General features: G+C 41.9%; 1 protein-coding gene across 3 annotated transcripts in view; it reads left to right on the top strand.

Moving 5' to 3' along the window:
- Window positions 1-5,808: 5,808 nt before the first annotated feature.
- TNKS2 (tankyrase 2) overlaps window positions 5,809-27,722 on the top strand; it is a 68,820-nt gene continuing 46,906 nt past the window's right edge. For 2 of the 3 annotated variants that reach the window (XM_077822497.1, XM_077822498.1), the window contains exons 1-7: window positions 5,811-6,110; window positions 17,011-17,235; window positions 17,799-17,894; window positions 18,238-18,274; window positions 18,724-18,799; window positions 20,269-20,363; window positions 23,010-23,076. In XM_077822497.1, coding sequence (XP_077678623.1) covers window positions 5,909-6,110; window positions 17,011-17,235; window positions 17,799-17,894; window positions 18,238-18,274; window positions 18,724-18,799; window positions 20,269-20,363; window positions 23,010-23,076 — 798 coding nt within the window. In that variant the 5' untranslated portion in view covers window positions 5,811-5,908. Of the gene's footprint in view, window positions 6,111-17,010; window positions 17,236-17,798; window positions 17,895-18,237; window positions 18,275-18,723; window positions 18,800-20,268; window positions 20,364-23,009; window positions 23,077-27,722 lie in introns of all 3 variants that reach the window. The other variant, XM_077822499.1, reaches the window with a different exon arrangement.

A 27,722-nucleotide genomic window follows, 5' to 3' on the forward strand; every position in this document is an offset into this window, starting at 1 on the left:
ATGAATCCATTCAGATTGTCTCTATAGCCCTCTCTCCTCAGACTTTTTCTCTCACTAGATTCCATGGAATCCTTTAAGCATAACACTACTCTCACATCTCTATGATCTGTTCTGTATAATTTATAAGCCAAGTACCCAACTGATTTATTTTTTCATTCCTACGTGTTTCAGAAATGCCTCTTATGCCAAGCTTCTCTTCCATTGTAGGCATTCTAGTTTGCTGTTTTTGCTTTCTGTCTTCTTGCACCGGTTTACCAATATCTACAATTTTGGGGCCAGGTTCTCTTTTTTTCATTCTGATCCCTTTGTGCTGCTGAAGGCACAAAAGTGGTGAAATCTGATCAACTGAGAGTTTTGCTGGTACTCAGCATAGAACCTGCATTGCTAACCTAAAGCGGGCATAGCTCTGATGCCACCTTTCCTCCCTGTCCTGGCTCCAGTTTAGGGGGAATGCAAGGACACGAAGGGGCATGGACAGAGCACTGCTGTATTCTAGCTATTCTCAGTTGCACAGGCTGTTCTAAACTGTCCTGTGACATGGGCCAAAGAATCCAGGACCTGTAAGTGGCTCCTGTGCCAAGCAGTTCTCAGCCAAGATTCTGGTTCTTTATTTTTAGCTTGGGCTTATTTTTATTTAACTCTTTTTCCTTAACTCTGGCTCTGGCACCCTTTTACTCTTCAGGAATGTAGGTCTTTGATCTCAATCTGTCCCTCCTCCCATCCTATTGAGTACTGGATACAGAATTCTGTTTTATCACTAACATTTCTAGCAGATGTCTTTGCTTGACTTTAAACAATCCTCAGCAACTCTTGGCTTTCTGTCAGTGAATAGTTTGGATAATTCTCCAAACTCTTGCCAATTTTGTGTACCAGTAGTCCGTGTTTCCGGTGTGGCTCAAGTGGAGCTCACGTCTTTGATAAAAGCTCTCCCTTCTCCAGAAAATTCTGCAGTACCTAAAAAACACCTTTCTCTTTGCCCCCATGCTTTGAATCCCTGAAGCTTCCCCTGTCTATTTGGCCCTGGGTGTGGAACTGGAATAATTTCAGAGAAAGCTATCACACAGAGGCTCTGGACCTAAAGCTTTTTTTTAGTAATCTCAATTTATCTTTCATGACCAGTCTTTTGCCTTTTTGTATCATTAGTGTCATAGCCACAGGCTCCTCCCATCTCTGCCTAGAAGTTTATCTAGATGTATCATATGATCTCTCACCTGTATATCTGAGAGGTAAATCACTTAATGGTTTTCATGGTCACCACATATATAGCTGTCAATATTCTAACTATTTGAATTTCCTGTCACCATAGCTTCTCTACCTCTCACAACTATATCCCTTCTGGAATAACCACCTTCGTATACAACTGGTCCAAACTCCCTTGTGCTCACTCTTAGTGCTTAACTCTGTCTGTCAGGTTTCTGAGCTCTAAATATTCTATAATTTCTTCATTACTCCACAGCCTCTGGTACTAATGTTGTTCCATTACACCCCCATCTGCTGATCACACAAAGATAGCAAATAAAAAACAAATATCAACTAGATAAAAGTGGTTGGCAGGAATTAAGAAAAAGGGAACAACTGGCTGCCTGTATGAGATTATCAGATGTCCTCTTTGATGTATCAAATGATCTGATTAAAAAACCCCTGAAGCTTTAAAAATATCTACGTTTGTACGCTCACGTTAACATACAATCTGTACTGCCCTTCTCTCTCATTGATAGTCAGCCTCTCCTACAACTTATGGGAAAAAAATAACTCAGACTGTCAATGACTCTATTTTATAATAAATAGTTAACTAAAAGTCTACCCCCTTAGTTTTCCTTATAAGTACTTTTGTTTGTTTTATGGGCTAGATTCTCCATGCTCTGCTCCAGCACAGTAGTCAGAAATGTTAACTTTGAATTTTTGACTGGAAAGCACATTTCACAATGTCCAGATCTTGAGTACCAACCAATAGAGTTGCTCTTCTGAGTCTTACCATGGGAAAGCCTAAAGCAAGTGCATTTTAGTAATTATTCTTTTGAAATGAAAAATACTGGTTGACACGTTGAGATTTTTAATAGCAACATTACAGCTGTCACTGCTTCTACCAGCACTACAAGTCATTATGGGGACTAATTGGAAAGATTTGGGAAATTCATTGGGAATTAAAAGGGATAATAGTTGAAAACCCTCAAGCTAACTGACTGCCAAGCAGATTGGCATTAAAGATGTCCCTGCATATGAATTCCCACATGCACAACCTTTATTTTCACAAGGAAATAGGAAATGTATTGTTTTCCCTTTTATAAATCAGGCTTGCACAAGCAGTTTTCATCTTGTATTTTTCTGCCCTCTAGTGACAAACCAAACTTTGTTTTTTTTTTAAATCTATAGACACTTTAAAGATGTCACTGTATTTTCTGAGGCTATCTCAAGCCACTAACTTTACTTACTAATATGCTACAGTGTGTATTAGTTGCTATTTTATAGTTTGTGATGTAACTAATAAATGGTGACCAGAAATGTGGCTCCATTTTTTCTGAATTCAGCTGCCCTACAATATACTGGAGAAAATTACTGAACTTTAAAGAAAAGGAGTACTTGGGGCACCTTAGAGACTAACAAATTTATTTGAGCATAAGCTTGAAGTGAGCTGTAGCTCACGGAAGCTTATGCTCAAATAAATTTGTTAGTCTCTAAGGTGCCCCAAGTACTCCTTTTCTTTTTGCGGATACAGACTAACATGGCTGCTACTCTGAAACCTGAACTTTAAAGGTGACCTTCACATAAAATATACTAATGAATAAACTGAAGGTATTCTGATGTGGTGTAATGCCCCCAACAGCAAGATTGAGGGAGCTATTAAAGGACTGATCCACCTTCAACTCTCACTGACCTCAGAAGGAGCTGAGGATGTGCAGCACCTTGCCGGAATGCTTAGCACTTTGAAGAATAAAGTTCTTAGCACAAAAACATTTTAACCATTTCCCCCCCTTTCCAGTTCAGGCCCTGCAAGTCCACAGGGTCCTGTGAGCCATAGGTCAGTTCTATGATCTAGCTGGAATTAAAGTGGGCTCTTAGCTGCCCTATGCAGTGTTTCTCAAATGCGGCCACGGGCTTTCTTGCGGCCACATCTTCATGGTGGTGATTTGTGGGGGGAGAGAGGAGGCAAAGCAGTGACCCTTCCCCTGGGATCGCCAGCAGGGGTTGGTCCCTGCCCCCTTCTGGAGCCACAAACGCTATAGGAGCAGGTGACCAGTGTGAGTTCCCCACCTTCCTGGGGGCGGTGGGGCTTGTGCATAGGTGCTGGAACTAGGGGTGCTGCCACACCCCTTGGCTTGAAGTGGTTTCCATTATATCCAGGGTTTAAAGTTTGATTCAATGGCTCTCAGCGCCCCCACTATAAAAATTGTTCCAGCACGCTTGGGCTATGGGCTTCAGCTCTTGGGTGGTGGGCAGCAGGCTCTAGCCATCCAGTGGCAGGCTCCATCCCCGAGCCTCAGGGCTTTCAGCTCTGGGTTCACCCCCCATTGTCCCTGGCCCCTGCTGCCTCCTCCAGACCCCAGTCTTGCAGCAGGACTCCAGGCTATAGCCCTGGACTCACGTTGCCCACATTGCCCTGACCCACACTGCCTCCTCCCCCTCCCCCCATCGCCCCTAGCCCTCCTGCCTCCTTACCAACCTCCACATCCAGGGTTTAATTTGTCCCTCAGCTTGCTGGGGACAAGTAAGTCTGCCGTGAAAAGTAATATTAACAAATATACAAATATCACTTTTTCACAGTAGCAGACTTACTAGCTAGCAAGTCTTTAAAAAAAAAGTACTTTATTTGTTTCAGAGTAGCAGCCGTGTTAGTCTGTATTCGCGAAAAGGAGTACTTGTGGCACCTTAGAGACTAACCAATTTATCTGAGCATAAACTTTCGTGAGCTACAGCTCACTTCATCGGATGAAGTGAGCTGTAGCTCACGAAAGCTTATGCTCAAATAAATTGGTTAATCTCTCTAAGGTGCCACAAGTACTCCTTTTCTTTTTACTTTATTTGTGTTTCTATTCTGTTTATCTCCAGTAAAGAAAAGAGACAACTGTACATTATTTTTGCTCTTGAGTCTGCAAAAAAAACAACCCCTACATAAATAAATTACAATGATTTGGACATATATATGTGCATATTTATTTGTTTTTCCTAAAGTTAATTACGTATTTTAGGAAAGATTGTCAGTGGCCACTCTGAGACCACCAAAAAATTTTGTTGTGAGAACACCTGCCTCGTAGTTAAGACTGCAGCAAACTTTCTATTTAAGAGCCACCTTTATAAAATGCTGTGAAATACACATGCCTCTGAAGAGTGCCATGGAAACTCGTAGGCCACCTCAAGTATAGGCATATAATATCTGATGTAAAATCAGGGTAATTTGACAAAAGATATAGGTCCTCCAAAAACAGGCCTGATTTTTAAAATTACTCTTCTGATGCTTTTTTGCCCACAAATTCCAAGAGAATGGGGGACTGCAGACTGTGCATGTGACAATCTGACCTGAAACTCCTGTTTAAATTTCAGCAATTTTGGTTAAATAAAGCTTATTCTTCAAGAAAGCAAAGCCTCGTTCCTGAATATGAGCAGCTCACAGTTGTTAAAGAAGAATTCAGTGAGTGATAGACTGATGGACTGACCTGCCAACAGAGGGCTTGTCACTAATGCATGTGAGCTATTCCAGGTAAACAGTGAAGGCACTTTAGTTTTACCAAGCTATAAACTCCAAGCAAACAGTGAAGACAAGTCTAGACTCAGCTGGTGCCTTAGAGAGAGATAGATGGTAGTATACAAGCCCCAAGCCCATGAGTTTGACTTCACTTCTTACTTCACACACATCCAGCTCTCTCTGATTAAAGGAGCCATTTTGCCAAGTGATATACAGTCAGTTTGTGATTACTTTTATGGCCTATGGTCTCTTTGGACCTACCAGAAAACTATGGGCAGCATCCACCTAAAAATTATATACCTGGGCTGCCCTTGACCTCATCTAACCTATGCCTTGGTCCTCTGTGTATAGAATCACTAGGGGCCCTGGAGATTTAAGAAGAAAGAGGATGTAGTGATTTAGGCAGTAAAATGCAACTAGAATCCTGACCTGCACTTTACTCATCTCAGGGCTTGTACACAACCACTTCTGTTGCTCGGGGTGTGAATAAGCCACCCCCTGAGTGAGGTAAGTTACCCCGACCTAAGCACAGTGTGGACAGCGCTATATCCGGGGGAGAGCTTCGCCTGGAGACATAGCTACCCCCTCTGCTGAAGATGGTTTTATTATGTCCACAGGAGCGCTCCAGGCTGCCTTGGAGCAGCAGGCACGCGGCCGCATGGCACCACGGGCAGACTGCCTTATCCTGAGCCATGACACCGGTGCGCCACCACAGCCCCGCCGGATGGTGCTTCGGGCCCCACGAGGGCCATCGCTATATCGTCAGAAGCAAAGGCCCGCCCACCACCTGCCCTGAGCTGCCGAGGCACTAGTGCGCCGGGAGGGGTCCCTCACCTCACCACTGGGCTCTCACACTGAATCGGCCCCGCCCCTGCCTATATCACCGCCGACTCCGAGTCTCTGCGCTGTGCTCACGCGCTGGGGGAGTCTCGCCTCGCGCACGCGCACACAGCAATACTCATGCTCTGGCGTTTAGTCTGGTGGCGGCTGTCCTTTCTGCGCATGCTCTATGTGCCGCGCACCTAGCCCCTCCCCCAAGGCGGGCGCACGCACGCACGCACGCGCAGCGTGCCTGGTTGAGGCCGCTGGAACTGTGGGGGGAATCTGGCCGGGGTTGACCTGGGTTTGCTTCCTCCTGTAGCGACGCGTGTCGGGGGCCGGGGCCATGGCGGGGGGCGGCCTGTGACAGACACTCGAAACGCTGCTGCTGCTGGGAGGGGGAGCGCCATGGCCGGGCGGCGGGGCGCGGGCGGGGCGGCCCCCTTGGCGGAGGCGCCGGGCTGCGGGCCCGCGACGGAGCCGGCCCGGGAGCTGTTCGAGGCCTGCAGGAACGGGGACGTGGAGCGGGTTAAGCGGCTGGTGCGGTCCGAGAACGTGAACGGCAGGGACACGGCGGGCAGGAAGTCCAGCCCCCTGCACTTCGCCGCAGGTATCGGGCGCACGTCTGCTCTGGCGGGGCCGGCGCCGCCCGCCCGGGCCTGTGTGGGAGCCAGCCCGCGTCTGGCTGTGCCACGCACCTGGCCCGAGCCGCCTGGTGACTGGCCCTGTCGGCTCCGCTCGCGGCCGGCGCTGGGGGCTCCTGGCTCTGCACAGCGTATCTCCGCGAAAGGGGCTGTGTCCGTGCTTCAGCGACGCGCGTTGAGGGGGGTTGCCCACCCCCCCCGCCCAGTTGTGCACACGCCAGCCTGGCGATCCGCCCTGCTTGCTGGGCGCCAGACACCCAGTTGGTGATGGTGAGAGTCCCAAGCGCCACAGAGGTTGGGGCCTGCCCAGCTGAACGGAAGACGGTGGCCGCTGACTGGCTGGTATGGCCTTCTGGCTAAGGTGCTGGATCAGGCCTCAGGCGATCTGAGGTCAGAGGTTGGCTGTGTTTCCAAACTTCCTGTTTGACAAGTCCTTTGACTCTCAGGAACTGCGTTGGTTCCCCTCCTGGAAAATTGGAGTATTAATGCTTTCTGCTCTACAGAAATGTTAGGAGATACTTTATGTCCTACTGTGAGTAGGGTATTTAAGTATCTGGACTGAGAGTTGAGGAGAACTAGCTTTGCTCATGTTGATTTTAAAACTGCCCTCTATTACTAGGACCTGTCAGACAGTGTAAGTCCCACACTTTTTTTTGTTGTTGTTAAAAGAAAAGGAGTACTTGTGGCACCTTAGAGACTAACAAATTTATTTGAGCATAAGCTTTCGTGAGCTACAGCTCACTTCATCGGATGATGTTGGTGTCGCTTGTAAATGAGCATTGCTTGGATTCAGTGCTTTTGGATGCCTAAATAACCATGACATCACAAAGTAGTCATTGCAACTGGCAAGGAGATTGTGCCCTATCGCTTCAGGCACAAATCTAATTGTAGCTGTCTAACACTTATGTGGACTCTTTAGGCTTGTATATTGCAGCTCATTTCTAGGGATAAATACTCACGGTGGAAATAGTACAAAATCAGTAGCCCATTGTTTGCCAAACATAGGTCATTATGAACATGTAGCCTTTCTGCTCCACTCTGCTTGGATTCCCCATTGAAGAGAGTCCTGCTGAAGGTGTGACTTTTCATATTCAAAGGACTTCATGGGATTAGCCCTAATTACCTGAAAGCCTCTTGCAAGATAGCTGTGTTCCACTGAAACTGTGAAATAGTTTACCATTAAAGGGAAGCTTATGAACACTTAAGACAACTTTAATAAACTATGGAACTCCTTGTGCTTTCAAAACCTAAGTACCAAACTCATTTCTTTCAATAAGATCTTTACACACAGCACACCTTCAGTTGATTCATAAACTCAAATTCTTTTGCTAGCCAGTTAAGCTATTTCTACTACAGGCTTGGGAGTTAGAAGGTAATCTATTTTTAATTACTGAAGGGATGCTCCCAGTATAGTCTCTGTAAGTGCCTAGATAAGAATAACCCTGCTTAGTTTTGTCCAGTGGAACTTTAAAGACTCTGAATAACCTTAAATAAATCACACTTAGATTAAATTCCCAATAGAATCAGATAGGTGATGTATGCCACTAGGTAGCAGAGATGTTGGGAGCGGCCATGTGTTCCATATTCCTCCCTTTGGTTCCTGAACACAGGAGGATTACAAGGCTGTTACTGATGTCTTCCCTCCCAGAACTGCAGGATCTTTCTGGTGGAGAGACCTACCTGTCAGTCTCTCTTGGGAAGATATACTTATAGCCATGTTTCTCAAACTATTATACTGGTGATCTCTTTCACATAGCAGACCTCTGAATGTGACCCCTCTTATAAATTAAAAATACTTGTTTATATATTTAACACCATTATAAATACTGGCGGCAAAGCAAGGTTTGCGGTGGAGGCTGACCGCTTGCGACCCCCCCCACCCACATGTAATAACCTCGTGATCCCCTGTGGGGTCCTGACCCCCAGTTTGAGAACCCCGGACTTATAGCCTTCCATTGGATGGAACTTTTCGACTGTGAACCTAACTCTAGTAAATGAAAAAGAGTAATGTGATTGGTAGCAAACTCGTCTTTGGGGTTTTTTTGTTCCATCATTCAGAGTGTGAATAATAAGGGCTGCTCTCTCTGTCTTCTGTCTCTGGAGAATTACTGGACTACTTAAGATAGAAGTAACATACCAGGAAGTGGTAACAAAGGCTCTGCTGTAGTTTTGCACAGCAGAACCTCTGTTAATGAGGCTGGGTGTGCACACTTTTGTATTAATGCATGTGCTAGGCAACCTTTTTTATTTGGTTTAGTTCAGTTCTGGAGAAGTGTACTTATCCTGTAAGTTGTTGCTTTGCAACAGAGATGATGGCACTATACCAGGGAATGTGTGTTTCTTTTTCCCTTGTATTGTCACTCTGGCTTAGACTTTAAAAAGATGCAGCCTCTCTCTCCCATTCCTTAAATAATGGATTTCTGTTCTTCCTCCTGGTCTAACTGAAAAGGATTGAGAGAACTTGCTGTTCTCATGCATGTGCTGCTATCTGGAAACAATGAAGCAGGGGATCTTGGTGGAGATTAATCTTGATGTTTCTTAACTCCATTGCACACGTAAGATGAACCTAGGGCAGTTAAGTTGTATTGAAGCTTAAGTCAAGAGTGTCACTGTCTGCACAAAGTAGGCATGTAATCAAGTCCAATTAGCAAAAGTTAGGGGCATGTGTAAGGCTAGGTCTATGCTACAAAAGCACAGCTATGGCCATAGTGTAGACACTCATTAAGTTGATGAAAGGGTTTTTCTGTCACTCTAGTTAATCCACTTGTCTAAGAGGAGGTGGCGCGTCTCAGGAGGTATGAATTTTTCATTCCCCTGAGCATTGACAGCCTAAATTCTAGGTGTAGACTGGTCTGAGGATGATGATCTGCAGGCAGGCAACCCTTTGTCGTGGAGCACGACAACTAGAAAATGCCACAGATTCAAGGGATTTGTAGTAGCCAGAATGCCCTTCCTAGGAGCTAAACATTCCGTTTTAAAAACAAAACAAAACCCCCGGAAGATATGAGGAACAGATATACTTAGTTTGTAAACTCTTTGGAGCAGGGATTGTCCCTCACGTCTGTGTTGTACAGCAACTAGTAAGTGGGGTCCTGGTCCCTGACTACAGCTCCTAGGCAATAAAGTATACAAATAACTTGCAGGGAAATTAACCCAATGCCAAGAGGACACAGGAGCCTCTCCTAGTGACTATACACAAATACTGTTAGAATTGATGAGAAGCAAGAGAATACGGATATAAATCAGTTTCAAATCCTGAGGAAAGTCCAGGAAGTCAGTCAAGTAAAAGTCTAAATAAGACCTATCACAGAAGTAGACAGAGGAAGATCCTCAGCTGTCATCAGTAACTGCATGATTGCTTGAATAAATATATAGATGTGTACCTCTCCTAGACAGCAGAAAGATGTACTTAATTTGGTATAAAGGCTCTATTTAGTTGTAAATCAGCATGCTTTAATGCAGTGGTTCTCAAACTTTTATACTGGTGACCTCTTTCACATAGCAAGCTTCTCAGTGTGGACCCCCCCCTTATAAATTAAAAACACTTTAAAGTATATTTAACACCATTATAAATGCTGGCGGCAAAATGGGGTTTGGGGTGGAGGCTGACAGCTTGTGACACACCCCCATGTAATTACCTTGTGACCCCAGTTTGAGAACCCCTGCTTTAATGGTTACATCAACCAATGATAATACACCTCTCTAGAAAATAAAGGAAGTACAAATTGGAAAGTTGATTTAATTTTAAGTTTTTCCACTTGGTGATTTAAATCATCATTTAAAAATCAATCTACACTGCTCACTAAGGTTTTTGGTTTCTCCAGAAAAAAAAACTTGTGCCTCTTCTGTAGAGATAAAGGTGATTCTGAAGTGCCTCAAGGACCTTCATAGGCATCAATCACATCCTGTAAAATTTAGTTCTATGACTAGGATATACATGAGCAAGTGTCCTAAGTCATCCTAGCCTCTTGAAAAGAGAGAGCTGTCAAAACTTCAAAAAATGGACGAGATTTGCAGTGCTGGTGCATTTTCAATTAGAGAAATAGTTAAGATGTAGCCAGCATTGGACTAACACCATTACAAAACTGCTTTATATAAATTTAGGCTTGTGTTAGTGCAAGATCACATTAAACCAGGCTTGCATAATTGTCACATGCCAGCCTAGGCATAATTTGCTTGTCCACTCCATGGTGGACAAAAATTGATATTTTACTTAAAAATATTACTTGCCCCACATGAGCAGACAAGTAGAATTTTGCAGTGCTTTGTTAAATTGGCTACATTTTTTGCTTGCCAGCAACTTAATTGGAACGTAAAGCCTCACTTGTTAATTAAAAAAAAATAAAAATCTGTTCATGCTTCACTTTTGTTCAGATATGTATAATTGTATTAGGGATCACTAAATATAGAAGTGGTGAACTTCCTGAAATTGTAGCTGTGCAAAGTCACTAAATTTTCCCCCACTGTACAATTTCAGAATTAAACCACATTTATTTTATAAGTGGGGGACATTCAGTTTGTTTTGAGCCAATGAATGGGGAGACAGTGAAAACTTTAAATTGGTAAGAAATCTACTTGCCTTCAATCAGGATCTTCCGTATGTAATGTTGACCTTTACAGACTTGAATAAGTTGTCTGTTGAGAGGTTTTTGGTAGATGGAAGATTTACGTTCTCTCACCCCCACCGGATGGTCAGTAATAAAAGTTTGTGGTTGGTTCTTTTTCTCTGCTTGGAAAAAGGACTGACTAGAGAAATGAGACATTGGCTCTTCAAGAGACCTATATTCTAATCTTTAAAACAAAATGAAAACCAAACCAAAAACCCAAGTTTTTGCTGCAGCAAAATTTGGTCAGTGAATTAGAATACAGAACCCAGTTTACTTCCAAACCAAGAAAGTACAAGTAAAAGTATGTTAAAAATAGACTAAGTGCCAGCATATTCATAACTAATTTTTCTATTTGTTTAATGTTTATACACAATTTAGTTTAACATTTTTTCCTATAAAACTTAAATATAGGTACTCTACAGTAAAAAAACAAAACAAAAATCTAGCCTCTATCCAACATAGATGTTTTTTGAAGGAAGCTGCTGTTGTTGAGGTTTTAAGTTTCCTTCCAGAAACTTCATCCTTCCATTATCACTTTTTTAAAATAGTTGTGTATTACATGTTGCAGTGTGGCCATCCGTTCCCCCCACTTGTGGCTGGACTACAAGGACATTTTTGCTTCGCAGCCTTTAAGCTAACTGGATCTTTTCCTCAGAAATTCAGAGGCTCATGGTTTTAGATTCAGAGATCCCAGGTTTAAACACTGCTGCTGACATGTTCAGAGGTGTTGCAGTATACTTGGAAGCTCATAAGAATTTTCATACCAAATCAGAGTAGTAGTTAAGTACTCTGGTATCCTATTTCTTCCTTATTCCAGGAAGTTAAGACTTGACTAAACACAGAAGTTGTACTTCATTAACTACACTGGTATAGTGAAAATTGGTACAACAAGCCCCCCCCCCCCCCAACCAAAATTGTTATACCATTATAAAAGCTAATGTGTACACCCTGCTTTAATGGATGGATTATGCTTTTAAGGATGCGGTTTTGACTTGGCAAGCCAGTCAGCTGGCCACCTGTTATTTGACCAGTCAAACATGGTCAGTTATTTCAGCAGGAACGCTCTAATGTAGGCAGCAGCCTGGGCCTACCTTTTTGATTGCATCATAGTGCCATCGGTTAGCAAGCCTACTTAAGTGTCAATCATTCATTTTATTTCATGCTAATGCTATTGGTTGGGGAAAGAGGTGAATTAATAGAAAGATGAGCATTTTGATTATCTGGAATCTTCAAGGAAAACATTGTGTGAAGATCTTTATTTGTATATTAAGGCACTGGAGTACATGGTGGTTTGCAAAGCACATTAAACAAGACAAAAGATATGGTCCCTGCCCCAAATATCTTACAATCTAAATTTACTAGACAAACATACAGAAGTTAACTCAGAAAGGACTGAGGTAGGTATAGGACTGTTCAGTTATTAAACCTCCTCCCCCAACACAAGGAGCAAAGAGGCACAGCCATTAAGGGCTTGTCTACAGTGGCAATTTACAGCTCTGCAAGTTCCATTCTCCGGGGTATGAAAAACACACTCCCCTGAGCTCAGCAAGTTTCAGTGCTGTAAAGTGCCAGTGTAGACAGTGCACTATCACTGGGAGCCACGCCCCTTGCAGAGGTAGTTTGGTTTTTTTTTTAGAGTGCAGGGAGACTTCTCTTGTTAAAGTGCTGCCATGGCAGTGCTTTAGCATTGCCAGTGTAGACTAGCCCTAAGCCTCTCTTAACAAAAATCAGTTTAAAGAAAACCCCCAACACCTTTCTGATCTTCAGCAAAGCTAAACAATGTACATTAAAAGCTCAAGTAAATAAGCACTCATTCCTCCCCCTCAACAAAAAGCCTCTTCACATACCCCCAGCTATGCCATGTTGATTTATGAAAAAATTCTGTGCTGAAGGAGATGTGACATTGCATTTCTGTAGAGGCTACTACTCCCTTCCTGTTCTGTTTCTCCTGCCTTTTGAGTCCATTGTGTTTGCTGCAGGGAGAAGGGGCTGCCCTCCCTCGAAAATCTGTAAGGATATGTCAGTGGGACTTGTGTTGGAGGGGCTCACACTAGTGTGTTAAAAATAACTGTTGATGTTGCAGTACCAGCAAAGACTTGGGCTAGCTACCCCAGCTTTAGCCTACCCTATCCTCCGGGTCTGAGCCCAGGTGTCTAGCCCAAGTCCCAGCTAGTGCTGCAGTGTTCATACACCTGACTAGCACAATCCCCATTAGCATAAGTCAGTCTACCAGCATGCCTTCACCTTAAGGGTCTTTGGAGGGAGGGGGCGGCATGCCTGAAGACATTGTTATTGTCTTAAGTATTCTGGAACAGCAGTAGTTAGAAATAGAACTGAATGGGTACTGTTTGATTTAAGTACAAGAGATATTTTTTTAATCGAGAGAGCATTTTAGAAATAGTGATGCATTTATAATTGTGACGACAGGGTCAGGGAAAGCCAAAATCATTTTTATGAACTTTTTTTACGAGAGGTGAACATGAAAAAAATTGTTAAAGTTGAGTGCAAGTTTTGTTGTTCTGAGTATGTAACATGTAGACAGAATACAGAAACACTTCTTGAATTCTTGTGATGTGTCCAGCCACTGTTAGAGAGATTATTGCAGTCACTTTTGGGAGGGCGGGGAGGAGAAATTTTTCTCCTGTGCATTCTCTTTCTACATAGTCTTCAACAGCAGCATTATGAAGCATGGAGTCTTTTGATGAAGAGATATGAGTGACAGTGAAAGTGAAGCTAATTCCATTTCTTCACCTTCTAATAAGAATTTTTCTACTTTATCAGCTTCAGAACTCCTACTCCTGGAAAGTCTTCAGATATTCATCAAATTGATAAAGAGGTTTTTGGATAGAACTGATCATGACCAGAAAATGACTTTGATTGTGTGTTTGGATGTATTTATGTCATGAGGACACCATTTCATGTAGTTGAAAATCCTCATATGCTAGAATTTTTTTATAGGTTGCATCCAATTTACAAAGTACCAAATATTTGCAGGAAGTTTTTTGAATGACAAAGAAGGCAACTTGAAAAAGAGTTGTTCATATTGTGCAAGCTCCTCACATGTGTCTCGTGTATGATGGAGTAATATTTGCAATGAGTGAGTCATCAACTTCGTAGTGACAAGTCAGCAGCCAGTGTTTTACTGAGCATCTGATCATCACCACATTGCCCAACATTATTGCTGACCAGTTTTAAAAAAAAAAAAAGCAATGCATTGGGTCCACAAAAAGTTATTTTGGTTGTGACCAACAGCGTGGGTAATATGAGAGCTGCTTGGGCTTTGTTGAAAAATTAATATCCACACCATCTGTGTTACATATGTGCTGCCCATATGATGCAGCTTTTCACTGGTGATGTTGAAAATCTGTCAGCTTTCTCATCATACGCCAGAAGAGAAAAGCATCATCAGATTTTTCAAAATCAAATGCCCAGCAGCCATTTTATAGTATAATTTATTACAGCTCTCAGTTTCATCTGAGTATGACAAGGCTTACTCAGTACAATGGACATCTTCTGTTAAATGTCTGTGTTCTTCAAATAAGCAAGAAGGCTCCTCAAACAGCTGCTGTTGAAGGAGTAGAAGAGTAATCCTTACTGACATTCTTGACAATATGTTTTTGGATGCAAAACTCAAAATTTATTTCACTGCTTTAAGCCATAGCCACTCAAAATATGGAAAATGATAGTTCTGCATTGTCTGATGCCAAGAAAAAGTACCTGAACATTAACTTATTTGTGAGAATACTGAATACAGTCCACTTACAGAAGCTCAAGAGAAAACAAATATACGAAATATCGCTGAAAAAAAATCAAGTGATATCTTCCACCCATAATGCTGCCTGCCTTCTTGAGCCACAGTTCCTGGGCCAGGACTTTGCTGATGATGAATTTGATTAATCTCGTGACCTCATAGTGTCTGTTGCAAATTTCAAAGGATATATAAACAGTTTGGATGGAGGTAGAAAATTATAAAGCAAGACACATCCAGTTCAGTCCTAAAACAATGGAGTACCATCCCAGCAGTTGAATACAGAACAGGTTGCTCCTTCGTCATGGTGGTAAGGGTTGCGTCATCCTTGCACTCTAGCTACAGTGGCAGAAATTCTTTTAGTGCTTCTTTGTACTACTACATGTGTGGAATGAAATGGATAGGTTTGAGGAGAAATTTTCAAAAACAAGAAATAGACTGAAGACCTCCAATGGGAAGCTAGTGAGCATGTATCACAGTTCAAGATTAGAGAAGAAAATGGCAGATGAAGAGTTGACTCAGTAATTATCAGACGAAGGCAATGCTGCTGTGTTTTGGCAGATATAGATGAAGCAGATGATGAAAGCAAGAGGTTTGAGGAGTTGGCCTGCTACCTAGCTAGCATAGGTGCATTTAAAAATGACTCTCCTTTTATAGTTTTATTTCTAATTTCATATTTCTTTTGTAACCGTTGAGTCTGGAATAACATACGCATCTAATTGCTAAAAGGTAGTAATTCTCATTTTTTTAGAGCTTCATTTGATTGTGTTTTTGCATTTTTCTGAGTTAAAATAACTCAGTAAAGTAACTTTTTTTGTAATTAGGCATAAGTATGACTCTAAGGCAGTGGTCACCAACCTGTAAATCGTAATCAACTGGTCGATCCTGGAGCCTCTGCCAGTATCACAATCTCTGGCCACTAAAAGTCCAGCGGTGCAGTGGGGCTAAGGCAGGCTCCCTGCCTGCTCTGGCCCTGCGCTGCTCCCGGAAGCAGCCAGCATGCCCTTGAGGCCCCGGGGGAGGGGAAAGGAGGGGAAGGGCTGGGCAGGGGTCTCCACGTGCTGCTCTTGTCTGTAAACACAGCCCCCACAGCTCCCATTGGCTGGGAATGGGAAACTGCAGCCAATGGGAGCTGCAGGGGCAGTGCTTGCAGAGAGGGGCAGCACGTGAAGCCACGTGGCCCCACCCTAACGGGGTGATGGTCGGTTCCAGGAGTGGCATAGGGCCAGGGCGGGCAGGCAGGCAGTCTACCTTACCCCTGCTGCGCCACCACCCGATGTAAGTGCTGCCCAGCAGGAGCCCGCACCTCTCCTGCACCCAAACTCCCTCCCAGAGCTTGTACCCTTCACCCCCTCTCACACCCCAACCCCCTCCCCCAGTGAAAGTGAGTGAGAGTGGGGAAGAGCGAGCGAGCAATGGTGGGTGGATGGATGGAGTGGGCAGGGCCTCAGGGAAGGGGAGGGGTAGATCCTGGGTTGCATTTAAATTTAAAAAAATGATCTTGTGCATGAAAAGAATGGAGACCACTGATCTAAGGCTATGCCTACTGGAGACCATAAAGTTATATTCTTTTTTGTTACTATTCTATTAAATTAGTTCTTTAAAATATAACCATATTTTACATCATTTGGCAATGTTTGGCTGGTCAGCTGAGTAGTTATTTCTTGACCAGTCAAAGGCCCAACCCTAATGGGGGTATATATTCTTTATATATTTCTGATTCTCTGGTGACTATGAATGTTCTTATAATTCATTGGCCAAGTGAAGCAAGGTCTAATATGCAGCTCAATAATGTGTGTGTAAATTGAAACACCAGAAAAGCGTGAATCACTGGAAAACTATGGCACCCAGACTGTCTGGTGCTGCACACAGAGGAAATCACTCTGCTTCCCCCTGATGCTGCTTGCACCTCTCAGAGGTAGCAGCTTAACTAACTTGTTGCATGGAGATCATGGTCTGTAGTCTGGGCTCTACCAAGAATGAGAGCCTTAGAGTATTTTTATGGGGGAAGCAGGGACTGGAGTGGAGAGTCCACACCGGGGCTTGCAATGATATAATTGTAGTTGTGTGTATAAACAAGGTCTTAGTTACTTGCTCACGCTCACAGAGGAAATCTGTAGTAGAGCAGAGAATTTAACCTAGTTTTCTGGAGTGCTTGGGGCACCTTAAGCATTCAACCATCTTTCTTCCCTATGCTTGTCAATGTCCTGCACTAATGTTACCTGATATTTTCAGGTTACTACTGTTTATTCTAGCCTTTCTGACCAAGATAGCTGTAGTTAGACTATATACACGTAGGTGTAGTATCAGTATACTCTTTAGCATTAGATGTAGGGTTTTTAATTTTAATACGTTGGTTTCAATAAAAGTACTGCTGTAGCAGAGAACTCAGTTGTGGTTTCTTCTATAGCAGTTTCCCTATTTAAGTGTCTTGCTTTTCTAATTTTAATCTTGGACTTTCTGATTCTTTCAATGCCTAGTGGTTTATACAGAGTCATCTTCTTGTTTTAGGTTTTGGTCGGAAGGATGTAGTTGAATATTTGCTTCAGAGTGGTGCCAATGTCCATGCACGAGATGATGGTGGCCTCATTCCTCTTCATAATGCCTGCTCTTTCGGTCACGCTGAAGTTGTCAATCTTCTTTTGCGTCATGGTGCAGATCCTAATGCTCGGGATAATTGGAACTATACTCCTCTTCATGAAGCTGCCATTAAGGGCAAGATTGATGTCTGCATAGGTAACTTTATCAGATTTCCCCCTCAACTGACTTGTGTGAGAGTAAAACCCTGCAAAGCCCAATTCTTTAATAAAAAAAAAAAACAAAACGCCAATCTCTGCCCATCACTAAATTCTGGTTTGTCAGGTTCATGCTCACAGAAACAAAAAATTTACTGTGAGCGGAAACTTGACATATAAAAATCTGTTGACACATACTACATGTTACAGAAATGCAAAAATCCCTCTGCTGCCTTATATGGTTCTCTCTCAGGTGGAGAGAATTACATGGTGGGGGCAGGGGAAAAGTAGTCATGTAAAGTGGATTTATTTTAGGAGTAGTATTTTGACTACTAAGTGGTCTTTCTCTCTTCCCACACTCTGTCTTAGACCCATCTATCCTGCCCTGCTGCTGGTCCCCATAACACATGGAAGCAACAGAAACTTTAACATAATGACTTAGGTCTTTTGTGCCTCCCCAACTGGGCCATTCTGTTGATGGATCTTGGTGGGATGACAAGCCATATTTCAAAAGCCCAGTTTCTATCAGAGTTGTTTCACATAAAAGACTTTGCTATTTTATAGTACTGCTGCAGCATGGTGCTGAACCAGCCATCCGTAATACAGATGGAAGGACAGCTTTGGATTTAGCAGACCCATCTGCCAAAGTAGTGCTGACTGGTAAGTGGTGTCTTTTTAAATTTGTAACTGATAGATTATGGCTACCAGTGCTCCTATTTCAAAAGTAATATGCTTTTATGCTTCAAAAGTAATATGCTGGATTTTTCTTAAATACTAGTTTAATTTCTATTTATTTGTGGCCAGACCCCAAGTATAGGTGACAGAACCTATCAGAATTTCAAGAGCACAAAGTGCTAATTGTTTTAAAGAGGGGAAACAGCTGGAGACTGCTCTCTAAATACTGAAAGAGGAGGATAAGCAGAAAACTTTAGATCATAAAAGCTTTTTTCCATGGATTTTATGCTTTCGATAGGTAAGGAAATAATTTTCTCTTCACTTTCAGGTGAATACAAGAAGGATGAACTCTTAGAAAGTGCCAGGTATGTATTAAATGTAGAAAACAATTTGCATATGGCATTATTTTCAGAATAACTCACTTTTTAATAACACATACAAATTAATTTTAAGTTTGCTTTCTGAGTACATACTAGGCCTTGGGCAGTCATTTCTGGGTGAAATTAATAAAACAATTATGGCACCCTTACCTCAGGACCTTGTCCTAATGGAGTCCCAGCATATAGCTCAGGGCTATATATGATGTGATGCACAGTAGCTACTGGCTTGTAATATGTCAATGTTCATATTGTATAATTTGAAATCCTTTGTAGAAGTTGTTTTTAATAGGTTTGAAACATCCCAAATAGCTGTTTTGTTGGTTCTGCTATTTGTGCAACACTGTAAATAGTGAAAGCAACTAAAGTTGTTTTTATATGCAGTATCAATTGGCCAAAATGTCCCATGTTTGTTTAAACAATGTTTTTTTTCCTAGGGGTGGTAATGAAGAAAAGATGATGGCTCTTCTTACACCATTAAATGTCAACTGTCATGCAAGTGATGGCAGAAAGGTATTTTAGCTCAAAGCCACATTTAAAGACATTTTGTTTTGAAATGTTAACATTTAGATTTAATTCTTTATATTTAAAACTACCATTTGAGTCAGATTTTTGGTATGTCATATTCAACTTGTACTTAAAAAATTGTGTTTGAAGACAATGGCAACTGTCAGATACTTTTCTTCTTTGCTTAAAAAGAACTATATCCACCACTTTTTGCATTTGTCTTCTGGATCAAGGAGTAGTGGCAGAACAACTTTCTTATGCTGACTGACCTTCTCTGCAGCTGTGCTGATGTCAAAGTTACAACAAAAGCTTTCCCTCTTTGATCCTAATAGTTGCCAAGTGAGTTGAAGAGTTGTATCCATGCTCCTCTTTTGCACCACCTCCATCCTGTGTCCCCAAGACTTGGCACTGGCTCTGACGTTACTCTTCTTACAGTAGAGTTTACACTACATTTACAGGGTCTGGACTTATTCCTGGCAGGATAAGGGTATCTTGGCTAAAAATGCCAAAATTCCCATCCAAAATTTTTTTGAAATTTCATTAGTTTGAACCCATAGCTTTCCTGAAGGTTTAAGTCGCTATCTATAGCCCTGTCATGGTTCCCATTTAGATATTTGCATGGGCTCATTCCCTTAAGTTTCTGTGTTTTCCCCGAGCCAGTTTCTTACGTGTTACACCTTGCAGTTGGATATTTGAAGCTCTCCAAAGCTTTTAAGTGTCTGAGCATCAATACTACTACTTCCCCCTCCCTGTGGAGCATGAATCTGGTCCAACTGTGCAATCCCCTCAAGTTGATGAACCTATCCACAGCCTGAATGAAGAAAACTTCTCTGTGCAAATCCTGTTGCTTCAGGCCTTTTGCTCGGTACTCCTTACTAAACACTCCCATGCCTACTGACTGGACAGATCATAGAGCAGTCTTCTGCCTAGGGAGTTCAGATGGAAGATAAGGTGAAGTTTTTCTGTTTGTTCTGCATATAATCACAGTCTTCTCTCCAGCACAGTTAACTGTCACTGTGGCTTATTTTTAAAATTAACTTCTTACTTGGTAAAGAGAACTGTTCATAATCTGGCACTATATGCTGGTAACAGCCAAGTCACAGAGGGAGTGTCAGGGGGAGGGCTTTGGCACATCTGTGGAAGGACTAACCTGGGAGGAAGTGGGAGCTGACTGCAGAGCCCAAAAATCTGTCACTGTAGTTGTTGTTTGCCTGAATGTATTAGTGGTGAGTAAAGCCTTGCAATGTGTATTGATGGTAACTAAATCATGGGGGGGGGGGGGGAGTGAGCAGGTAGGGAAAAAATGTCCTTTACACAAATACTTATTAAATAACTGTTCAAACATTCTCTCTCTGCTGATGGTACAAATATTTTGAGGACTCAGATAACTTAATTAGTTGTATTCCTTTTACATTTCACGATGTTTGATTAGTTAATAATTGAACTTATAATTTGGATTCATTCTATCTCTCCAGTCAACTCCATTACACTTAGCAGCTGGGTATAACCGGGTTAAGATTGTGCAGCTGTTACTACAGCATGGAGCTGATGTACATGCCAAGGATAAAGGGTGAGTTTTCTTTCACTTGTGTTTAGAATGTATCAATAATGTACTTTTACGTGTAATAAAGAATTCTAATGTTAAAAAAAAATTGACGTGGAACAAATACCAGAAAACTCAAAGTTGAGGCAGATGTACCATCTCTAACTTTATAATTGTGACATTCTAATTTTTGGTCACAACCTTATGAGAAACCTGCAAAGCAATAAAACTAATACTGAATCATCCATAAAACATATTCATTCTAAGAGAGGAACTGCCAGCCTGTGTATGTCCAAAAGACTTTAAAAGGCTTGCATTTTTAAAAAATGCTTTCATACCATACCTATCAAAATTCAGTACACATCTGTGGTTAGTTCAGTTTTCATTTTCCTTTGAAGACCCCTTTCACTTTGAAAATGGTTTTCTGATTGGATTCCCATGATTTCTCATTTTAAAAGGTTATACTCAAAAGAATAAACATCATTTTTGTTTCCCAAACACTGAATTTGGATAATATATTACTCCTGAGAGCATTCTGCACCAAAAAATAAAAAATTCTATACACAGTATTTTAAAAATCTGCAAAATTCTGTGTGTTATTTGTCAATAAATAAATGCAGAGGCTCCAGCATGGCAGTGGGAAGCACAGCCGCTGGCTGCACACCCTGCAGCACTCCCACCCCCAGAACATGGACAAAGCGGTGAGGCTGCACCTGACACAGCACAAGAGGCCTGGGCCTGCCCCAGAAATACCCTAGGGCCATGCCCCTCTGCGTCAGGTCCACCAGGTGTGGGGCAGATGGGCTCAACCAGGCAGGATCCAAGTGTGGGGAGATCCACGTGTGGGGTGAGAGGATTCTGTGTGGGACAATCTGGGTGCAGGCAGCGCAGTGGGGGTTCTAGGTGTGGGGGGATCTGGATGCACAGAGGCTCATTTTGAGGGGGTTCCAGGTGCAGGGGCAATGGGACTCTGCAGGGGCTTCCAGGTGAAGGTTGTTGGGGCTCTGTGGAGGGGTCTGGGTGTGGGGATCTCAACGAGGGGGGTCTTGGTGCTGGTGGAGTGGAGCTTGGTGGGGTGGGGGTCAGAGTGCAGCTAATTGTTGGTTAGTGGTGTGGGGGTCTGGATGTGGGGGCTCAGGTTGGTACAGAGATTGGGGCATCAGGGTGGGAGTATGAGTCCAGAGAGCTCAGTGGGCAGTGGTCTGGGAGCAGGGATGGGGGTCCGGAAGCAGGGGGTCTGGGTGCAGAGGGCTCCAGATGCAGGGGTTGAGGTTCGGTGGGGTTCGGGTATGGAGGGCTAGGGGGCTTTCTGGATGTACCAGGTAAGGCTTGGCAGGGGTGTCTGGGTATGGGAGGTCCGGATGCACAGGAGTTGGGTGGATGGGGGAGCAGCTTCCTGTACAGTGACCCCCTCCCCCCACAACTGAGGAGTGATGGGGGCAGGAAGCAGGGGAGGATGCTGACCTTCCTGCAGCTAGCGGAAGTTTCTGGGGGTGGGTCTGACACAGCCCCAGCCACTCCTTGTAGGGGAAGAGGAAGTCCTGTCCTCTCCTGTTTCCAGCCCAGCCAAGACTAGCAGCTGATCTCCAGCCTCCAGTGATTTACCTCTCCTCCAGATGCCTGAAACTTGTACCTGCACTGCTAGGGAGTGGTGCTCTTGCAGCTTCCCCTTGCTTCCCTGTCAGAAAGTCATTTTTCTGCAGGGAAGCAAAGAAGTCTGCGGGGGACATGAATTCCGCCCACACACAGTGGCACAGAATTCCTGTAGGAGTAATATATTTCTAAGCATTCACTTAGCATATAAGGAACTTTTGCTATTGCTAAGTATAGAAATGCTAATTGAAACATGGTAAATTCATACAAATTTACAGAAAATATTTAGTCTCTAGAAACCTTTTTTAAACATCATGAATAAATAGGCTGAAATTATAGAAAATAGAATCTTAAGTCTTTATTCCCAACATATCACTTCAGGATGGATAGAACAGCTGCCAGATCAAAGGGTTGCAAGGCCCTTGTAAACTTGAAACCTTTGTCAGTCCATTGCTACCCTTGCAATGATATTGAGTTTCCTGGCTGTCTAAATTACGTTACGTGCCTCTCCAGCCACCAGGACAGGATCAGGAGGGAGCAGAGGTGGCTTAAACCATCTTAGTTTTCCCTCCCTGTGGAGGCAAGGTCTATACTGTGTTCTTAGATGTATAGTACAGAACCTTGCTCAGTGATATTAACACTAAACCAGTCAGACTTCTTTAGCATGCTAAAGAAAAGAGATTGTGCAACAAAACTTTTTAGGGATAAAGGAAAAATTACTGTCTTCCTTGAAATAAGTTCTCCCAATACAGTGCTTTCCACGTAGTGTAATTACTGTTTAATTTCATAAAATCTCTGGAACCAAGTCACTTACAACAAATACAATGCAATTTCCATGTGATTATGGAATTCATTGTGCAATTTATTGTGTGTTAAACAGACATTGATTTCAATAACTTTGGAGGTTATTGTCTCATATCTCTGTTTTCCCCATCACTTTTCAGTGGGATAGCTGGGTTTTTTAATTTTTAGAATTGATAGAAAGCTACATATTGTTGTTTGTAATTTACTGAGTTTACATACTTGTAACCCAAGCGCATATAACATGTTTCTCCCCCCCCCCCCCCCTCAACTGCTTAGAGATTTGGTGCCACTTCACAATGCCTGTTCCTATGGTCATTATGAAGTAACAGAACTTCTAGTAAAGGTTGGTATTTAATTTCATTCCTCTTTCAAACTGGGTGAAATTCTTCTATTGTGAATTTTTTCTGTTTTTTGAGTGTCACTTATCTTCTTGTATTTAAAATCATTTAAAAAAGACAGGCAGAGTTGGTAGGTTAATTTGATATATGTACACTCACTTCACTCTCCTGCCCAGAATAAGTTAAAGCATGCCCTGTAAAGCTTGTTATAGAAATGCACTGCCACTTTAAAACTTGAACTGTTCGTATCAAGATGGAGTTGCAGTGGAAGTCAGCATTTGGAAATACACTTTACTTTTAAGTTATGGAGGTGTCATGATGGCTTGTAAGATTAGTGTAGGGCTAGAATTGTTAGGGTTTTAAAATATTGTAGAAATACCGACCCAGTAGTTCTAGCACTCTAGATGTAAACAAAGATTTAGCAAAGCTTTTTAAAAAGTTGTTATCTAAAGAGATAATTTGTAAGCCTTGTTCCAGCCCTGTACAAATTAAGGCACCAATCCTGAAACTGTTTGCATGCAGGCACAACAATGCATATCTGTAGAGTCCCATTGAAGCCACTGGGGCTCTGCATTGACACAGCAATGTGCTCACACAAATTTGCAGAATTGTGTCTTGAAAAGAGTGACATTCATCCATCTCAGACACAAGTATTACTAATAAATGAAATGACATTGTCAGTTCACTTGCAAAAATATTTGACTAATGTAAATATTTATTGTTTATAATAGTCTCTGAGCCTGGAAAATATTCCCTCAGAGCCTACAGCTAGATTTGTTACAGTAATTATCAATCAGATGGAGATAAAGGAAAGAAAAAGAAAAAAATACATAGGAAAAATGATTAACCTTAACTACTTGTGTTTATATATTCTGTATATACTCCAGACATAACATTTAAACAATTAGCAATCTTTACAAATTTTATTGTATCTAGAGAATATAAAAATTAGTGAACTAAAATGTTGAGAGATGGCTCTATATTTGCACCAGTTCTGACATTTTGAACTTTTTTCTTAACTTCAGCCACTGATTAGTTTGCAGGGTTATTAAAAACATCCTTTTGGTCTCCAGTTCAGTGGTGCAGCGTTGGGGCCTACCTACACAATCCTTACTACCCCTTGTGTATTATCTGCTTGCATGGAAACTCTGTCCTTACAAACACACTTTCCTTCCCTGCCATCCTCTTTTGTACCCTATATTGAATGTTTATAGGCACTTCCTGTTTCTTCAATAAAATGTGAGAAGAGCGTCTTAGAAGTGCTGGCAAGACACTTCTGCGCACACTCACACAAACCCTCTCTCTTACAGGAGAAAGCAGAGCATGAAGGGCCCATGAAAAAATTCAAGTTATATTTGAGATTGCAAATATTCATTTAATGTTGAACCCCTGAAAAAGTCAGTCTCATGTGGAAATGAACAGTACCGCCTTCACTCTGACCCTGTGTCATTGCTCACAAACCACTCTGTCCCGCTCCCACCTCCCCAACTAGGAGAGAAGTGTATCTAGTTTCATTGCATGAGTGACTCAGAATATCAGGGGTGGCGTGGTATTTACCAGAGGTGGTTTTTACCAGTAAAATTGTGGTTTTTTTACACCCCTGGGAAAAACTAATTAGTCCCAGTTTAAGGCATTTTCTGTTTTAAAAACTGCTTCATAATTGCACGTAATTTTAGCTAAGTTGTGGTTAATAAGGTAGGGTTGTACAAATAAAAAGTAAATTGCAGTAGGTGTCATGTAATTATAATACTGTACATGGGAATGTCTGTCTACATTTTGGTGTGGTATTTTCTCAAGAAAGTTATACATGTCATGATTCATATTTCAGTTTTCAATGTTATATAAATATTGAAAACATTTGATTATATGAAACGATAGTCGTGCAGAGTTGTAGGCTTGAAGCATTAAGCAGTCAGAAGAATGCAGAATTGCAGACTACCAGTTGAGGTCCATTTGATCATGCTGCATTCTGTAGCAGAAGACCCACTTTGATACAGTGGATAGATGGAACCTAATCCTCAATTTTGAATGGATGTGCCCAAAGTTTGAAAAAATTTGTTCTGTGCTTGCTGAAACTTGCTGGACGCTGATGCAATTATTTTTCTCAGTTTCCCAGTTTAAACTAAGTTTTAGATAGTATTTACCAGTGCCCTGTCCTAAACAATTTTTTCCCAGGAAATAGTCAGCCTTGCTAAAACTTGAAATGGTTTAACTGGATTATTTTACTCTTGTTGTTGGTCTTATCATAAATTGTAAACTGAAACATCTAAACTGCATTCAGTAGTTCAAAATACACTTATGCAGGTGTGCACCTGTGTTTACATTATAGCACTTCTTTCTTGCCTTCTTTAAGAATGTAATTAGACCACTATGAAAAGATAGGTTTCCACAGCTTTTCCGGAATACACCATTTGGTGTATCAAATGTCGTGTTGTATTCTGAGACTTAACATGGATGCTTATATCTGGGCGTACAAACCTTTTAAGAACCAAACCAATACTTAGGGTCATACCAGATGGTGGTGGTAATGCTTACATAATACAGTAGAACCTCAGCGTTTCAAACACCAGAGTTATGAACTGACCAGTCAACCACACACCTCATTTGGAACTGAAAGTACTCAATCAGGCATCAGCAGAGACTTAAAAAAAGCAAATACAGTCTAGTAATGTGTTAAATGTAAACTACTAAAAATAATAAAGGGAAAGCAGCATTTTTCTTCATACTGAAGTTTCAAAGCTGTATGAAGTCAATGTTCAGTTGTAAACGTTTGAAAGAACAAGCATAACGTTTTATTCAGAGTTACAAACATTTCAAAGTTACAAACAACCTCCATTCTCCAGGCATTTGTAACTGAGGTTCTACTGTATATACATGTTAAAAAAATGGAAATTTCAAAAATTCCTTGACTTCACAAGCAAGCAATATAAAGAGGATTTTTGAAGTTTTCTTATAAAAAATTACATTGAAATGTCTCTATCTTAGACACAGATGTTACGGTTCTCCATAATGGAAGGCATAGGCATGGCATCAGACTTAAGGCTTATTGGATGACTAAAACTGCATTTGCATGTTTAAGATTTTTAGGTTTAACCTTAACTTGGCACTTACAGGATTTTATTAAAACAATATTTTAAATATTTTTCCCCTTAAGTAACTGATAACTATTTAAAACCTTAATTTAGCTTAGATTTTTACCTGGAGTTTATTTTATAGTGTAAAATTGCAGGTAAGTATAGAAGTATGTACAGAATGACTAAATTTTTAGGAGAAAAATATGTAACTCAAGTAGATACAAAATACAGACTCTTTTGTCCTGGGCATGTCACAACTTTATTTCTAATCCGAAACTACTACATTTTGATGATTTGTGGGGGAATGAATCTACAACTCGTTTTTAAATGTGTATTTTAAAACTAGTTAAAAGTTCAAACTGTTGAATAAGTATTTTCTTGCTGTGTTAGCAGATTTATGTTGACTGACAATTTGTAACAAAGGAAGTGCTTCTCAGCATTTGAAGGCAAGTGACAGGATGAGGATTAGTGTTGCAATAGACTTTGTTAACCTTTTTTGTTACATAACAAAATACTAATGTCTAAAAAATGTGACTCTTAGAGTAAATATAAGTTGCCTTAAAGCAATTGAGTTTCTAAACATTTTCTTGTGTTCACAGACTGATTTATCATTTTGTCAAAAACTGTCAACTTCCTCTAGGAAAATGGTAGCTGTTACTTAGGCTAAAGAACCATTCAGTTATGTAGACAATAATGATGGAAGGATGATAATATAGTGGTGATCATAGTGAGAGGAAAGATGATTCAGTGGCTAGAGCTAGCCTAGAGTTTGGGAGACTTAGGCTCAATTCTTTGCTCCAACTCTGGCTTTCTTTGTGACCTTGTGCACGTCACTTAGGGCTTGTGTACACTTAAAATGCCACAGCGGCATAGTTGCACCACTGCAGCGCTTCAGTGTAGACCAGCGGTTGGCAACCTTTGGTATGCGGCCCATCAGGGTAATCTGCTGGCAGGCTGTGAGACGTGTTTAGGTTGACCGTCCGCAGGCACGGCCCCCCACAGCTCCTAGTGGCCACGGTTCCCCATTCCAAGCCACTGGGAGCTGTGGGGTGCTGTGCCTGTGGACAGTCAACCTAAACACAATGTCTCGCGGCAGGCCAGCAGATTATTCTGATGGGGCGCATGCCGAAGTTTGTCGACCTCTGGTGTAGACACTACCTATGCCAAATGGAGGGGTTCTGCTGTCATAGGTAATTCACCTCCCCAAGAGGTAGGATTCTTCTGTCGACCTTAACTTGCTGACAAGGATACTGTGGGAGACCGTGTCAAAAGCTTTGCTAAAGTCAAGATACAATACATCCACTGCTTTCCCTTCATCCACAGAACCAGTAATCTCATCATAGAAGGCAATTAGATTAGTCAGGCATGACCTTCCCTTGGTGAATCCATGCTGACTGTTCCTGATCACTTTCCTCTCATGTAAGTGCTTCAGGATTGATTCTTTGAGGACCTGCTACATGATTTTTCCGGGGACTGAAGTGAGGCTTACTGGCCTGTAGTTCCCAGGATCCTCCTTCTTCCCTTTTTTAAAGATTGGCACTACATTAGCCTTTTTCCAGTCATCCGGGACTTCCCCC

This window comes from Eretmochelys imbricata, chromosome 7 (assembly GCF_965152235.1).
Source record: "Eretmochelys imbricata isolate rEreImb1 chromosome 7, rEreImb1.hap1, whole genome shotgun sequence".
NCBI classification, from domain to species: domain Eukaryota; kingdom Metazoa; phylum Chordata; order Testudines; family Cheloniidae; genus Eretmochelys; species Eretmochelys imbricata.